This window comes from Papilio xuthus, unplaced genomic scaffold (assembly GCF_000836235.2).
Source record: "Papilio xuthus unplaced genomic scaffold, Pxut_1.1 DF826115.1, whole genome shotgun sequence".
NCBI lineage: Eukaryota > Metazoa > Arthropoda > Insecta > Lepidoptera > Papilionidae > Papilio > Papilio xuthus.
In genome coordinates this window covers 1,605,098-1,623,577 of record NW_013532534.1, presented here as the reverse complement: position 1 = coordinate 1,623,577, position 18,480 = coordinate 1,605,098, and the positions used below count along the sequence as shown (strand labels likewise).

Here is an 18,480-nt window from a genome sequence, read left to right as displayed (position 1 = left end):
TTGTGGGAGGTAATACAAGAACTCTTTGGTCCTAATCGTACTTCTCTACCATAACTGTACTTTGTTACATATAAAATGTGGTATAAACCTGTTTATTTGACATTAAGTTAACCTCAAATATAGGGTAGTAAGTTTATACACATGTAACATAGAGACGAAGTGACTTTCGTGCGCGAGTGTGTTACATTTCAGTTGTTTGTGGCGCGCATCTCAAGGCAACTCTGCCGCCGCCCCGCCGCAAATAATTCTGCTATTGTGAAACCGACACGTCTTATCATCGTATAGGACCTTGGCTAGATCATACGAATTACGGTCAAGTTGACGATTTCACGATTATATTTTCAAATGATAATAAAATTTCCGTGGCTCTGTCGCTAATATTCATATAGCGTCAAGAACAACGTCTTCATTTCGGTTTTGTAGGCAATCTTGTTGTTTCATGGCAACGTAAATATTTATTACAAAAGACATTGAAAGATGAATAATAACCAGTAATTGAATTTCTATTTCAAGCTTGGCATTGCAAAATCTAAACGAGATACTTGAAGAATCTGTTAATAATTAGTTTTTATTACCCGAATGGCAAAGACGGTTATGCTTTTCGCGCGTATGTATCTGAGTTTGTATGTATGTATATTCCATTCTGACCGCCTAGGGCAGTGATGGCGAACCTTTACATGCAAAACAATTTGTCGTGTGCCATTCGCCGTCCCTGGCCTAGAGTCTAGAGGACTGAACAGATTTTGATATGTGAAGTGTCATACAATTCTTCTTTCCCGGAGTATCATCGTGTGTACTATATCGGCACAAAAAAACACATGGAGTGGCACAAACACACACACAGACCTATTAATTTTGCGTTTTTTTGAGTATATATTCTAAAATATTAAAGTATTTTATATAAAATTAAAGTTTATCTAGTTTTTTTAATGTTTAAATTGTTGTTTTAAAAAGCACCCAATAGATGGCGCTATATATTACAGCCACAGTCATATAGGTTATTGTTTTTTATACTTTAAGGTTATATTATTACGAAAGGATGTTAATCTAACTATTGAATTGCTAGAATATTTTACTAAACATATTTGGGTAAGTGCGTAGATAAAGAGAAGATAAAACGTTTTAAAAGCATTGATAGAAAGAGGGCTCAAGTGAAAAGAGGGGAAAGTGATAAAAGTTGTCAAAGTAATGGTTCTTTTGATTTACATAATTTTAATTAAGATTTTAATCCTTGTAAGATTCTTATTAGAATTTTAAAAATTCAGGTCTAGATAAACAAAAGCACTTACTCTTTACTGAAAAAATATCTATAAGCATTACTTGAAGGCTTGTCTTAGTAACAATGTCGCACATCCTTCGATCTGAGCACTAGAATTTACATATCAGATTGCAGAAGGCACTAAAGTGAATCTTATGCCACGTAGAGCGCTGTGCTTTGCCTCAGTGTCTACAATCTGGTCAACATTCAGACACAGAATTGAGTGGATAAGGACTGATATGAATATTTCTTATACAGCCGCCTACCTAATGATCGATGCGACGTTTTCAAACTAGAAATGGATTTTGATTAGCTCTATGGAAACAGATGCGTTATTCATTACTATAAGGAGCGTGGCCGATGCACTATCTCAAGAGGCATGCCGATGATAAATGCGTCGGCGGCGTCAATGCACTCCGCAGCATGCTAGGTCAGTTCCCTTCCCTGTGACTCAGTCACTAATGCACCGTTACCTACATAACGCATCGTGATCTACACTTTTATTACCACATGAAAGATAAAGTACCAAAAACACAACAGCACGATACTAGGACGCATAAGTTCGAATGCCACAATGTTACTCCAATACTGTAACAGCAATGGACATCTCAGTTTCAATGATATTGTTAGTAAATCGGTACAGAGGTAGGTGATTTCAAAAGAAATGACTAGTTGTTACGTCTCGACGGAACAATTATCATTACCCAGTGCTCCAGTGACTTTACAAAAATACATATCTATTGCTTTCATTTGTACTTTCGATTTCGGCGATTGTTATGGATTTGTATCAATTGATACGTTTTAATAACTGGTTTGTTCTTGTTCAATGAAATTTACTATGTAGAGGTCATAATTCGATTCTGTGTTTTTCATTTTTTTTTATGCGCAATACTTAAACGACGACGACGACTTTCTTTGGTTATTTTATAAGAGAAATAATGAATCGGCGTTGAAAATGGCAACATTGTCATCTTGATGGCTTAATTGACTAATAACACGACCACTTTGATATGCATGAAACAACGATTTTTGTATAGAGATTGCTATATCCAGTGCTCTTGTTTCAGCTGTCTTTATCTTAAAAAATTACGTTCATATCATAAATGACGTGGTTACCCACTTAACTAACCCTATTTAATTGGAAAACATCGAATTAAGATAAGTCAAGATCGATAATGTCATATGCCCGTTGTTTAATTAAGCATACATTTAAGTTCACAAATGCATTCTCATTTGAATACGATGTTGATTAAGTAACTGAAGCCATGGCCATCTGCCTGTTTGCGTCCTCCGAGCCCTCCGCTGTGGAGGGGCGCTTCAACCCTTACCGGCCACCCTCGGACATACGTTTTTTATCACGTGACAAACAAACTGCATTAACGAAAAATATGATGTCCGGAAACACTTCGCCGCACATATCAGATTTAATTTTAAACGTTTCCTTATTTACCTACAGTCTAAAATGTTTGTATTTTTTTAAGTTTATTTTCAAGTGGCAGGGGCAGGTTACATAATTTGACGGACCTCTATTCTTTGTCTCTATTAGTCTAGTAGATAAATAATTTAGTCAAAACGCCAATTTCCTTACGTGCATAATTCCTTTGGAAAGTTTTCAATTTTATGTTTTGCGACTATTTTATTGCAGTTATTTTTCAAGATACGTAGCGTTTATAGGCAGATGTGAAACCGCTAAATATAGTATTGAATATCAACATGATCTGCAACTGCACGGCGCAGCTTGGTCAGCCAGCCAATGAGGGCAGGGCGCGGTCCACGCACATCAAATTAATTCACCGCAACTTGAATTGCTTAAAATGCCCTCCATCGTTTTATAGATACAAGCTTAATTAATGGACCTATGCCCATCGACAAGATGGCTGAATGCGTTCCAATTTTAAACGAGTCAAAAAAATAAATTTGCATCAAAAGCAACTTTGACAACTTTACGATAATTTTACTTTCATTTAGATAAGAAACATGTCAATGGTAGCCAGTAGTTAAGACATAAAAATGTATGTGACCATTTTTCACAGAAGCTTTTTTGAGACGGGGAGGAAAGCTTTACTTTTCTTTGATTCTCAACAGTAAATATCAAACTTACTGTTGAGAAACAAAGAAAAAAACAAGAGAACAGAGGAAGATTGTATTATTAAAGAATTTGTTTTCACAACCAAATTTCGTCATAAAACAAAATATTATTTATAATATACCTTTAGAAATATCATAGCTCAGTGCGAGTATTAGTAACACTCAGTTGAAACGTTTCTCGTGTTGCCCAGACTAGACAAAAATCCTTATCATGTTAAGACCTCATTAGGTCAGAGAACTGCTCATATGAAAAATAAAGGCGTGTTCACATTGCAAGTGGAACGGAAACGTTTGTGTAGGGTTGCGATTTATTGCGGACGCCCGGGGCCCCAACAGCCGGTGTCCCTTTTGCTTTAATTGGCTACAAAACACAATCCATTTATAAAAGATCATTGTGATAACGGGAAGTCGCAGCTTTTTGGGAAAAATTATTATCTTAGCATTTTTTGTTTTGTTCAAAAAGCTTATAACCCGGCAGATATATTTTTCACATGGTTATTCATGATGTGAAAATGGCTTTATTTTCGTATTTAAACAGGCTTTATAGCTTTAATTGTTGAACGCATTCTCCAACTCAACCGACAAGTTCAGTTCAGTCACAAGAACTGAGCAAGGAGACCATAACTGAGACATCTAACCTCCATACATGGATAGGCTACAAGCCTTGGTATTTTGTGTCTATTTAACATTCATCATTTCGGCGCTGACGATAGTAATTAGTAGCAGTGGTGAATCTAATAATAGAGTTATTAGCTGACAGTAAGATCAACAGGCGCGTTTAAGTCGGAGCAAAGCATTTCCAAACAATGACCTATCCATCTATATCGGTGAGTGACCTTATTAGGCTCGGTGACAAGCAAATGAATATGCGTTTGTGTTATTATTTATTATTTTGTAGCATTTCGGAAGACAAGCTTTTCTTAAAATATGTAATTTTATAAGATACATCCAAATGAAGAGCAAAAAATAAGAAGATTGCACAATAAATCTAATGACACGATGCCGTCTATAAATATAATCGAAACAGGTAGAATTTGGAACTAATGACTATGGTAGATTTAAACGGGCATTAGAACTTATGCAAGAAAGAGCTAAAATGAACTGAGAGTAGTTCTAATAAGGTTGATAATTGCTAAATGTTTAGTTTTCTTAGCTGTTTAGTTTTTAGACGTTTTGTGAGAGGAGTGCGGGGATGGGTTGCGTCGCTGAAAGGGTTGTGTGGGAACGGAGGGCACCTGCGACTGCACATGGTGCTCGCCCACTCAGTTTTTTATACATTCGCGCAGACAGATCGCTCTAATGCAGTTTTTAAGTCATCTGGCTTCGACTCACATTCCACTTTTATACGATACTAATTCGATTAAAATATCAAATGTTTCAAATTCTATTATTAGTTCTATTTCATTAAATGTAGAAGATAAAATTAGTAACATAGAGATTGTTATCTACTTAGAAGATAACTAGAAAAACAACATATCTTTATTTCATAATAAACTTGGCAAAAGACACATATAGGACCTCCTTCCGTTTTAAAAAATGTGGTGAAAATTCAAAGTTATGTTCTAAAAGAATTCGCGTGTTCAATCAACTTTAATATTCCATGCGAAAATTGGCTCCTTGATTGACGGCGAAATAATTTAATAATTAATGAAAAACCGAGCAAGTAAGGGAGCGATCGCGAAATGTCGATTGCAACTGTTTGCTGGGCCATTATCGTGTCGGTAGCCAAGCTCATCACGAATGCCTTGACCGACTGCCGACCAGACTACGAAGACACGGGACTTCACAAATATCACTTTAAAACGTAGATCATTCAATGGATAATTGTACGTTGTGCATTATTAAGTCGCGCTACTCGTTAGCTGTAGAACTGCCCCTATTTCGCGCCACTATTTATTCATTTTGCAATAGCCGGGACGACTTCACCTAACCCAGCTCACGCTCTCCACAATGAATACTTAATGAGACACGCAAAAAGCCGCGAATTTAACAACTACACCTTTAGTGTGGTTATAGACATAAATTCAAGTTTTATTAGCATGCTTACTTTGCACAAGTGAAATGTTTGATAAAGAAATGTAATTTTTTATATTTTATACATAGCTATACATGGAACAAAAAACTTAATGTAGTAAGTCTGCTTTTTTGCTGCTGATCAATCTGATGATATTTAAATAAAGCATTACTGCATTTAAGCATCAAATAATTAAGATATTATTGAGAAATGTACTATGAATATTGAATAATGCAAATTAGCACAAGTCTAAGATAAGTGCGATAAACTGTAAAACACAATAGTTAGCTTTGAAAAAAGCCAAATCGTGTTTAGTGCCAGTGTTAATCGGATCGCATCGCGTTTTTTGCATAAGCGGATAACCCTTTGCGCGCTGCTACCTGCGCTCCGCTTCCATTGTGTGCGCAACTCCCTTGCGTTTACATAGGGTGACCATAATAAAGTAACAAAAACATATTTGTGCAATAATTTTATTTTAGTTGTTTCTTCTAACAACTCGAATAAGCTACAACTTGAACGTTAATAAATTATTTAAGTCTGCTATATCTACAATACGTATAGGAGAATATTATGCGTAATTTCTGTTCAACATAATGTAAGAATCTAATTAGAATGGACACAAAATAAAACTTTAATAATAATCTCCAAAATCATAGTCACCCTACAAATAGTATTGTATTCAAACGATATGACTGGGGGAATAAAGAGACATAAAAAGAGTATGAAAACATACTTTTTTATGCAAGTGCAATATAGGTCAGGTGCATACTCAACCCTTTCACGGCGTGGGAGTGGTAATTTTTTGCTCGTAATCGTAATCGTTGATACCATGTTTTGTGCAAGGCTTTTTCGATAATGGCAGAAGTGTTTGCGATAATTTGTTCCCACAATCCTCAAGGTAAATCAGGGAAGTGCTGACAGCTACGGAGATCGGTTTATCAATTGTGTACCGTTAACTTTGAATGCGAAAAAAGAAAAGCTGCAGTACGTGACTATTGTTAGGGTTAACTGTTTTCTTTGATAGTAAACAGGCGCTATTAAATTCCTGTTATTTTTAAAATGTTCTAATCAATTCTGTTTTTACGTTCAAGATTTTTGGATTATTTTTCAATGCATTAAGTACTTAACTGAATTTGGTTTCAAAATACTAATTAGTTAGTAAATTGAATGTTGCAATGCAAACTTGTCCATAAATGCATTCAGCATTTACGGGACAAGTTTTAATATAAGATTAATGATTTAAAATTGAAATAAAAGATAATAGTCTATCAAAGAGGTATCTAATGACGGTAGTCAAAATATATTTGCTGAAAGAATAATGAGAGTTCGCGGCAGGGGCGAGCGGAGACCGGAAACACAACGTCCGCGGTGGAACTTAACTTCCGGCGTCATGTGCATATTGATTGTGTTAATCGCTTACTTAAAAAATAATACTGCGATACGAATAAAAAGAAATTTAATTTAAAAAATATAATCGCTCGCTTCAAAACATGTATAAGGTTACAAATAACTGGTAGACTTCATTTCATAAGTAGAGAGTTGGTTTCTATGGAAACCGAAAATTGAGATTGTGCAGAAGATATTCTAAAGTAAGAGAAGCGACATAGCCGTGGTTTATTCTTTTTTTTCTCTTTATTTCGAAAATACATTTACATGTTACGGAGTAAGTTGTCCTTTTCCATTTCTTCTATAATAAACAAAATAATACAAGTTTTACTTAGAAAAATACTATTTGAATTTCAAATGTTTAAAACAGAGATCACAGAGTGTGTTCGCAAGCGCAATAGATCAAAGTAAACATAAGCATGTGTATGAACGTATTATAGTATATTGTACAAGACGCAGTGTTTTTGCTGGAGTGACTTCGGAGCGAGGCGTGAGAACGCACCGAGGCGATATGCTGAAACGGTCGGGGGAGTTTTTTTTTTCAGGAGGGTTCAACGACTTCACGCAAATGTTCGCGTCGCCACAGCTACGCGCGACGCATAATTTGGATTAGATTTAACTTTCATTACTCATTATTCTTGTTAGCAATGTTTGAAGTTTAAACTAAAAGGACTGACAAAGGATTCATAAATATAATTTAAAGTATTTAAGTCAATGATACTAATACTTATTTTCAGATATATTTTAGGTTTAAAATTACCATTTGTCTCCTTTCCGATAAAAGGAAGATTTCGGCAAATCTGGGAACGAACAACTAGTAACTTAGCAATAAATATCTAAACAAGCTTGTAAATCTTGATCTCCGTTCCAAAATAAACTTATCACGTAACAGAAACTGTAGAACTTTTTGTGTTTGCGTTAAAAGTTTTTGCGCGGAATCCTCTCGCGGGTAAAAACGAACATTCTTTGTGATTCTAATGTTTGCTTAGTGACAGAGTAAACGTTGCGGCCTCATGTGTTAATCTTTATACGATTTTGGATTCTGCCTTACGACACGTACGAAGAGACACCTTATTTTTATTTTATTTTAGCAATCCTACTTATATTGTTGGTAATTCGTACTCTTTATTATTTACCCATGAATTATGAAAATCTCTAAATTAATTCCGTATAATATAGTAAGTTAAGCTTGAGGTTAACAAAGCTATTCTCTAACGATTATTTTCAATGTTGATTGGCTTATTAATCAGGTGCGTTGTTTAATCATTTGTTGTCGTCTGATATTAAAAACTTTGTTGTACATTGTTGAAAATGAATTTTTTCGTTAAGCAACGGTTGATTTATGTTAGGGGTCGTAGGCCGAGGTAACGTGACGGGTACAGTTATTCCGTGATCCCTCCCACGCTTTTGCACAACTTTGGAACAAAAAAATTTGGAATTTTATAAAGTCTCTACCTGCTCGTGTGGCTTGCAGAATTTTGATATCTTTTGTGAAAGATTTTTTGCTTTAATTTGTGACAATTATATCGGTATATGACTTTTTACCTGGTGTTTTTGTCCGCCGATTTACGGATTCGGACGTATCAAATGTTTTGCGCGTTCGTTTGTTTTTGTGTTTGTGGATAGGGAGTTTGCGAGTGGAGCCTACAAAATCCTACATGTATTCAGATACAATTGGCTTAAAAAACTTCGTTGTCTAAGATGTTAGGGCTGTTGCATATTTGTTTTTTACGCTACACTATACACACAGACAAAGAATTATATTAACACATAAAACAAAGTAAAATTTGCTGTGTGCTTTAGTGTCATTATTTTATTCTACAAGTACCTATGTAAGGATATATATTACGTAAGGATTACATAAATACATTATAAATGTAAAAATGTAATAAATACAAACAAGGGATTGTTTATATCACCCCTTTAAGTATAAACTTTGGATACGCATATATTTTAGTATACAAGTTTTTCAGGTTTTAATCGATTAGAAACGATCTATTAAGAGAATAGAGTTCAAAGGATGTTCAGGTAGACTGATGATATTGCATTTTAACGTCTCCGCGTTCAAAAAAGACGCTCTCTCCGCATGTGCCATTTAAAAAGGTGATAGACAAAAAAGATGTGTGGCCAAAGAAATACTGCGAGGGCCTTGAGAAGGGTTAAATATAAAACGTATGCGAAGAAAGAAAAAAATTGATAAAACACTGTTTTATTATACTACGTTCATCGCTACTTGGCCCATGGAAGTTATTAACGAAGATATTTAACATTATTAAATAATAATGCCCGATGCAAAAACTTTGCAATTTATTTACTTTAATTTAGAATGTCATATGTCAATTTATTTGATGAATATTTTTAGTTAAATATGCTTGGTAAGAAACATTTGAATATCGTGAAAGCACAGTTGATGATTTAGGATCTAGTAACTAAAATGCAACATTAAATTTTAATTTTAAACCATTAATTTTCACATTAAGCTTTATTAAAATGAAATATCGAAGAACTGCTGGTAGTTATTTTAATAGGAATCTTGATAAGATCCAATATGCCCACGCACCAATTAAAATGGTAGCACTATTCGGTTTTAAGGGTAGGTACAAATTGCGGGCAATAATGTTTTTTGTAGTGTGTGGAAACAAAGCGGTATAAAGGGGGTATTATTTTTTGCGGCTTTCACAGCATGTGCAATCGACTGTCTGACCTACTTATATGAACTTCCTTTGCATTAAAGAGTTGGTAATTGAATATACGAGTACACAACCCGCGATAAATATGCCCGGATCTAAACGTATCAATTTATTTTTTGTTTCAATAAAAGGTGTGAAAAAATTCTTTGTTTTAGTAAATTATTATACTGTGCAGAAATATTTTTTATACATAACAAATTTTTAAAAAATGTCATTCTTTGGTAAAGACAGCTTATAGGGACAAATCATAATTTATCGTTTTAAAGTAAAAATTTGTAAGAAACGATGTTTTATTCAAAGAAATAGCACGACCGATATTAAAGTGTTATTTTAAAACATGAAGTTCAGTAGCAAAAGAACTATTTATAAACAATCGGGGGTTCTCAAGTGTTGCCAGCGCGCTTACAAAAATAATAGCAGAAGAGTTGACAAGGTGACAGCTAATTGAAATACGCCCATGTGCGGTGTTTTTGCTGAGTGCAACACTGGAGGGCTAATCTAACTGCAACCCCTTAAACTTATGTTTTACGCAGTTACACATTTCGAAGGGGTTGGAATTGCTTGTAGGTATTTCTTAATTACCTTCTCGTTTCCATGTTTTTTGATGAGACGATAACGCTTAAAAAAATTGAATACTTTCCAAGTATGTAAATATAATTTATATTGGATTTCATAGTTATTTACTACAAAATTCGACAAAATTTTTTAATCAACCAGTTATAATCAAACTACTTACCACTTAAACATCTGGTGTTCTTTAGTAAAACGTTACCATTGAATTGCGATCTATGTTTATATAGTGCCTTATGGGTTAAAGACGGCATTAATCGGTTATTATGAACAGATCGGAACCCCTTATGAAAAACAGTTTGGACATATTTTGTATTTGTTTCAAAAACTTATTTTCGCTACTGACACGTAGCAAAAAATAATAAATCTTCCGGCTGCTACTTCGTACAAAACATTGACACGCAATATTAATTATTTTCAAGAGCAATGTGTTATTCCTGACGTCCCCGGGGATCAGTGTTAAACAAACATATGTTTTAAGACAATTTAATTCTGATATTTTACACGGAAGGGTTGACTCGTTCGCACCTAACAGTTCGCTATACTTAGAAAGCCCTACAGAAGTCCCCAATTGGGAGTAATCCCTTGAAGCCGTTTCTTATAAACTCCCCTTGCGAGCTTTTTATACTTCCGGCACAGCAAAGAGTTCTTTTGACATTTTGACAGCTATTGTTTTAGTTGAACGAATTCAAATCGACGTTGAGTTACCAAGGCCGCATAAATCGGTATAGTTCTACGACATTGATAAAAATATACATATCAGTTATATACATACCCACAGACGCACAGATAAAACGGTTACATGTTAATATATGACTACAGTATAACAATGCTATGTATAGAAGGTTCGCATGTGCCAATATATTCGCGAGGAAGTGAGTGGCGGTCGGCGACGGAGCGCGTCTGGAGTCTCATTGGCCGGCGCGGCGGGAGGGCGATCCTCTTGCTCTCGGGTGATTCGCAAACACACGCTCGCCGCTTCGATGATTCGCGATCGTCCTGCGTAGGTATATACTTGCGCGATTGTATATACCTACATGTTTTATATTGAGTACCAGGCGTTCAGAATTACCTATGTTTTTATCGTTTATTTGTATGAAGACTATATGAATGAAGTAGAGATATATGAGTACATTGAACTTTATTGCAAAACAACAGTTTGCGTTATTATTTTTACCAAATTATGTAAATTAACACTCATTCATTTAAATCTTTATGCGATAAAACGAAGTGCTTATAAGCAATTTTTTAATAGGTAATGAATAGAAAAATACGTTTTATATTTATCAACGGAACCAGTCCGTGGACAATTGCCTAACGACTGTTTCTGAAGCGCAGCAGAGATCAGAGGTCAGCGTGGTGCAATGTTGCACACGGCAAACCCTACCGATACTGGTCCGTTGAGAAATTGTTAAGGTGCGAATAATGTTTTATTATTAAATATCTCTACTAATTTTTTAACGTAAATTTTGATATTGAAATAATTTAGTTTTTAGTATTGGCTACAAAAAAGGTCTCTGTTATTTATCGAAACGTGTAAAAGAACATAATTCCCAAATTCACGCGATAATTTTAATTCTTACTCAGGTTTACATTTTACAAAAAAAAAATAGGTGAAAAATAACATTAAATAAATATTGATACACCGTTTTAGTAATAATATTTTTTTGAGATTTTTCAAGCAGATTTTTTTCTTGTTTAGTTGATTTACTTTGAGGGTTTCGTGTTTCACAGATTTCAATGTAAGTGCACCACTTTTTTCCTTATAATACTTGTTTTTTTTCTTCATTTTTCACTATATGTTAATGCTTATTAAATTATCACAAAACTATTGAAGTTTTATTCTTTCCGATTTGCATATTATAAAGGTTCCCAAACACACGAGCGTTGTGAGAAAAAACCGTTTTGAATCGGTCATCGGACTGCCCACTAAACTAATGATCATCTAAACAAAATATCGCACAAAAAAACCGCCCGTCGTACAAAGCGGCGAAACAACAAAGAACAAAGGTGCTGGATTCGCACAATACACGCCATATTAATTACCCTTCTCAAGAACATATAACAATGGAAAGGGTTTAATAGGCTTAGAGTAAATAAAAGAGTCGTAAATCGGGGAACTGACCGTTGTCCAGTGACCGCTGTTTTTAATTCAACGATATTAAATTTAATGTGACGTTAAAAATTACTGCAGCTTTTATTACGATCTACTGTGAAAATAAGCCCTCTCTACAATTATCGTGGACAAAAATACTAAAAATTTCCACTTACGCCTAACAAGGAATAAAAAAAATTATTTAGAAGATTTCCATATTTCTTAAAATAATGCAACCCTAAATTTGCCAAAAATATTTCGTTTAACCGAGGGTTTCTGAATCCAAAATCTCCGTTTAATACATATTGCTACTCTGTGTTGCTTAAGATAATGACGGGGATGACGATATGTTTTACACAGAGATTTTCATCTCAGAAAAAAGTGACAAAAATTTATTAGCTATAATCTTCATCAAGCTACGTATTTAATCTTTTCTTTAATTATAAGTTGAATGAACTAAATCATAATAAATCATAGACTAATGAAATCATTCTGTTATGACTCATTAAATAATCAGATAACTTAAAACGATCAAATTAAAAAACACGCTAAGATTTACAAATATACTTCGGCGACATATTTTAATAATTTTTACATGGAATATTTAATCTACATTGATTTTTTTTTAATCTGTACAACGTTCAATATTAAGGCTACGTGTGTGTCTAATGCAAGATTTTGAGGGACGCTACTGGTCAAGCATGGGTCATAGGTGACGAACGAACTTCGACAAGGCCGGTTTACGAGTACTAAGGGTCTTTATCATATTTATTTGCATTTTTCGGTTTTTTATACCATTTGTTGCATTTTTTAAATTTGTATTTTTTCCTTGCATAATGAATTTTTCGTCGAAAATGCCAATTTCTAAAAGCTTTTGTTTGCAAAACTTGCGTTCTTTGTTATATATTACAAAAAAACAAAAAACGCATAATGAACTTTTGCCGACTTTTAACCTTACAAAGGTTAATGTTTTTTTTTGTTGAAATGTGCAATTTTTTCGTGTTATTGGGTTATTCCTAAAAATGTTCGGTGCTATTGTAGCATTGTGTGATATAACAATGGGCCGCAACAAGTGTGGGGTGAAGGTAAAAGGTAAGATTCGTGTGCAAATTCCGTAGCGGGCCGGCCGTTGGTCACCTCTGACCGATGCGACCTCCTGGGACTGAGAACTTGAACTTAAACGTGACATTGAATTTTTATCAATCATTAGAATTGCAATGTGAATGTTTTCAATGTTCTTGCTAATAAAATGTTTACAATGTTGCAAAATTAATTGATAAAATTTTTAAGTAATCGTTATTTTTTATTACTGGAAATTATTTTTAAACAAAATATCGTGACTAGATCTTACTTTTCAAACAGGCAAATTTCTAAGTTTTTATAACTATTATATAAAATCAGGGATAAGATCCACTATATACATACAGTTATTCATATTCGTAATTCGACGATTCTGCAAGAATATTGTTATTTTTACTTGTATTTGACAAAGTGAATTTTCATTTTGGTAAGAATAATTAAGCTTTATCGGTATGGAATCTAACATGATAATAGGTAAAACGTCTATTCTTTATATTCGCTCATCTTTACAAGATTCCCTTTACAAATAAAATTCAAATTCACTTGATGGATGCGTTGTCCGGTGGGGAACGGTCGAGTTATTCGCAACCCCCGGCCAGCGGGCCGTCCGTTGACCACCTCTGACCGATGACCGCTGACCTCATGGGACAGACAACTTGTTCCATCTCTCTACGACATTGAACTTTGCAATATATGCTATTACATACTAATTCAAGTTCGAAAACTTATCGTCACAAAAATATCGTTGAAAAAAAAACTAATTTCTTTAGAAAGAAGGAACGATTTGTTAGTTTACTAATGAATTCCGAAGTCTTTAAATCGATTTAAATGTTTGACTAATGTTTGTCATGATCTATGTTCAATTTTGGAGATTCTAAACAATAATATCATAAAAAAAAAAGTGGTACTTATTGCAAAAGTTTGCATCGCGTTGTCATTACCCATCTCGACAATGACGATTCCAATTAATTAACAACATTGTATTAGTTACTATCCATAGTCGTGTTACTAACTATGGAATGGATACTTGAATTAATTATTATTTGTATTTGTTTCTAATTGATTAGTTATATATAACTGAATGCAACTATATATTAATTGGAATGGAAAATACAAACAAAAGCATTAAAATTTTTAATATAAACTTAACTTGTCTGAACTGAACTGATTTGCTTAATAAAGCGCGATTAACATATTATATGCAGTGCAAATGTCATGCGCATTAACATACGTCGCTGCAACAATATCCTTAATAATGCAATTTCTATTCTGTAAATTTACATATACAAGGTAATTAAATGTTTCGCAAGTCGAAACAATAAAGTTCAATGAACAACCTGACATTATCGTATTTTTAAATTTAAAGCTTTAATAGAATGTTATTTAAAACTCTGATATATTTAAATTCCAAAACTTATTAAATACGCTCGCTTGAGTGCCTCGGGACTCTGTTCGCGTGGAATTAAAAAAACTTAAATAGTAGCCTACGTTTTCTTCCAGACTATGTTCTACATCTATTCCAAATTTAATTATAGTCCGTTCAGCCGTTCTGGAGATATCTTCAAACAAACATCCATCCAACGATGTAAAGATTCGCATTTATATTATTAATAAGATTAAGAAATAAGATTGCGCTACAATACTGTAAATTAAAAAAATCGGTACTAAATTAGATAAAATATTAAACAAACTAATTTAGATGCTTTTAGCTTCAGTTGTTTCTACTACCGTATGTCGTATGAACATGTAAGGTAAGTTTCTAAGAATAGATTTAATTAATGTAACATTAGAATGGGATTAATTAATCGGTGGTGGCGTTGAGGAAGGGAAGACGACTGAAATAAACTATTTGTCGCAGGTCCTGACTGCACCCGGAACTTGCTTACCAATCTTTTTATTTTGTTCACTACCTTACACTATGTTATAGAGTTACTAAAGTTTAGATATGGCTCTGGTAAAATAAAGATTTCGATATAATCGTAAAAGAACTCTATCTCTACCATAAACTTTCACGAAAGAAAATATTCAGCATTAAAAGTAGCATATGCTTGTGAAATATAAGCAATACAATAGCAAAAACAATCTTAAAATCTTGTGGATGAAATAAACGTTTTTTTAAATGATAAACAATAGTATTATATGATTCCTGTATCTACTTGCGACAGTCAGTCACGTAATGGTTGCAAAGATATCAAATACACTCATACACAATCTACATTAAAGGGCTGTCTTAGTAACCATGAAGAACTTCGAGTGTATCAGCAAATGTGATACTATGATTGTATTAGGAGGTCTGTTTATTTCTATGTCTATGACAAGGAAAGGTAATGAGTATTTTGATAATATTTACCGGTATGTAATAATAAGCTCGATAGCCGCACATGTCGCGCATGCGCAGCGCTGCACCTCCCTCGCCTTGTGCCTTGTGTGGGAAGTAGGAAGCACCGATCTTTTTATTGGGGACTGTAATTAAGGAAACCAACGCTGTAATTACAGGGGCGATTGCTAAATATAAAGGAATGCTTTTTTTATTCCTTTAATCCTTTTCCCAATTAAAATCGAGGGCGACGGTACAATTTGGACTGATTTAGGTTGAGGAAAAGAGGTTTTTGGTATGAATTATTTAACGCTGAATGACATGTGTTGGTCGATTATACTGTCAGTAATATATTTTTTCAAAATTTGAAATGAAAATGCTGTAACAAAACAAATTAAAAGGTAGAATTAACTATCCGTATACTAATTATAGAGAAGATTTACTTTAATTACAAATCGGAGAACATTTAATGACATTTAATTGTCCTATGGTACCGATAATGACATATTTATTGTTCCTTCTGAGAACTTTCGCGTAATAATTCAACAAATAGAGATACATTATCAACACTTGCTTGCTTACTCTGTGGCATCAGTAAACAATGTGTTCAATTAGCGATTTAGCCATTTAAAGGGCAATTTGCATAGCAAGATAACATTATCAACGGTCAACAAATATGTTCGGACGTTATTGACCTAGGTCGCATTGTGTGGGAGTACTTTTCCTCGTATTGCGTATCTAATTTGGCATCCTGTTAAACGATCCTTCTCTTCGACTAGTTCCCTGGTTTGTTAAGGATATTTTCCTTTCTTAAATATCCCCTCCCCCGCTAAATCAACTTCCCAATCCCGAATTTAAATGTGATGGAAATTTCCAATACAAAGAAGTTGATTTTACGGGGGAGGGGATATTTAAGAAAGGGAAATATCCTTAACAAGCCAGGAAGAAGACTGGAATGACCAAAATTATAAGGAAGAAGAATATGAATTCATCCAACATTACTTTCACATTAATGCACCTTAGGCCACTTCTAGGCTGTATTTATCATACAGCCTAGAAGTGGCCTAAGGTGCTTTGATTGTCTGATGTAATACTTTATGTACTCAGTGATCACGAATTCCATATTAGCGATTGTCCGGTCCGATTTACATTCGGCACGGCTTTCCTTTGTCTTGTGTTATCTTAAGCAAATTGGTAACTAAAGCGTCATATATGTTGCTACTATACAATTATTTACTCCTAGAATTATACATAAATAATATAGACGTTCCATGTTAAACGAATTCAGTTTTGCAGTTTAATGCTATCTCCTATCCATAGGTATGGGAAGACAAAACCTTCATAGATCGTACATATGTAGAGCATCATTTGTACATCTCTGGGCGATGATATTAAATTGATACTAAACCTCATACATAAATTATTATTATCAATCAGCTAAGCATGATTCATATACAAGTATGTTATTTATAGACAATATTTTTCGTGGCCTGCCGTATTGGTGTATTTGTTATGATTTTTTTAATCGTTTAAAAATGAAGGCAGGAAGCGGCGTGACGTCACGCGCGCGGCCACAACGCGCCGCCGGTTGAGGCAGGCCACTCGCTGCCACCAGCCGCCAGCCACACTCGGCACGTCGAAATGTACCGTCAACATAAACATTATATTCAAATAAAAAATAGCATTTCATTTTGATTATAATTTGGCTATATGTTTACTAACTATTGTTGTACTTAATTTGTAAAAATGGCTGTTGGTCTTCCAATAAATAAATAAATAAATAAATAAATAAATAAATTTTGTATACATTAGGTTAGCAAGGACTGACGGAAAAATACCTTATTAATTAATACATACTAAAAATTGTCAGTCGCAATTTTTTTTTTATTAAAGTGAAATTACAAGCAATTTACTATGAACGATTAATATTTATAACTACTGCTATTGAAAAAGTGTGTGTACTATCGATTTTATGGTAGTAAATGTATGAAAAATAATACGTTTGATAGAATGGTTTTGAATTCGGTACGAGGCAAGCGCAGTCAGTAAATAGACACTATGTATCGCGATACATAAACGTAACGGGAAGCGCAGTGTTGCTGCTTCAATAGACGCCTGCCGCCTGCGCGATGCGTCGAGTTGGCTCGACTTGTTGATGCAATCCCCATTCAATGTTAAACAGACACCATCACGACGTACTTTCATCTCTAACGAAAGTATTCTAGAAGTTTCATGCTCTACTTTTGTATGTAATTGTTACTATAACCTATTATATAATTTTTTAGGTTATTCCATGATAAGTCAGTAAGAACTGTATATTCATATTATCGTTTTAATTTGCAATTGCCTGTATCATTATTCATACTTTCCAACAGATTATATGATTATTTATATTCCTAACTGTGAGAAATTTGGTAATAATAAAATAAACAGATGATTAGTTTGCAATACGTTATGCGTCATTAATATTCAAATAATATTTAAAATGCTAAATAACCTATCGGGTTGAATGTTAAGAACCGTCCACTCGAAATAGCGTAGTCATCCTCCAAATAAACATTCGACGTCCATCGGGTGACTAAATAGTGAAATCCGGTCGGGAGGGGCAACATTGGCTAGCGAGTTTCGGCGGGCCCAGGGGGGAAGGACCAAAGCGCGGAGGGACGGGAGTGGCGGCGGGGGAGGCATTAGAAGTGCAATGTCCTCGCCAACATCGCATCGCCGACGCCGCGCCGGTCGCACTAGAGATGTCTTGCTTCATTTCTCATCGCCCGCGCATCTAAAATTTATCAATTTAAAATTTGAACATTTTATTACACAAAAGCAATACTCCTTGTGGGGATTACTTAAAGCTACTTCAGATAGAGTTAAGAGTGGATTATGATCTCAAATAGTAGATTTTCTTGATTTAGAGACCTTAAACTAGTCTATATTTGTACAATATTTTGCTACGCTGTTAAAATTAAAAAGATAGGGATTTTT

General features: G+C 34.2%; 1 protein-coding gene across 2 annotated transcripts in view; it reads right to left on the bottom strand.

The window, feature by feature from the left end:
* Positions 1–18,480, bottom strand: part of Urod (uroporphyrinogen decarboxylase) — a 67,208-nt gene that overhangs the window by 23,084 nt on the left and 25,644 nt on the right. Inside the window, exon 2 of one of the 2 annotated variants that reach the window (XM_013319830.1) lies at positions 15,532–15,644. The exons of the other annotated variant lie outside the window; for it this stretch is intronic. Within the exon in view, the coding sequence (XP_013175284.1) occupies positions 15,532–15,573 (42 nt within the window). The 5' untranslated portion in view covers positions 15,574–15,644. The remainder of the gene's footprint in view (positions 1–15,531; positions 15,645–18,480) is intronic. 2 annotated transcript variants of the gene reach the window in all.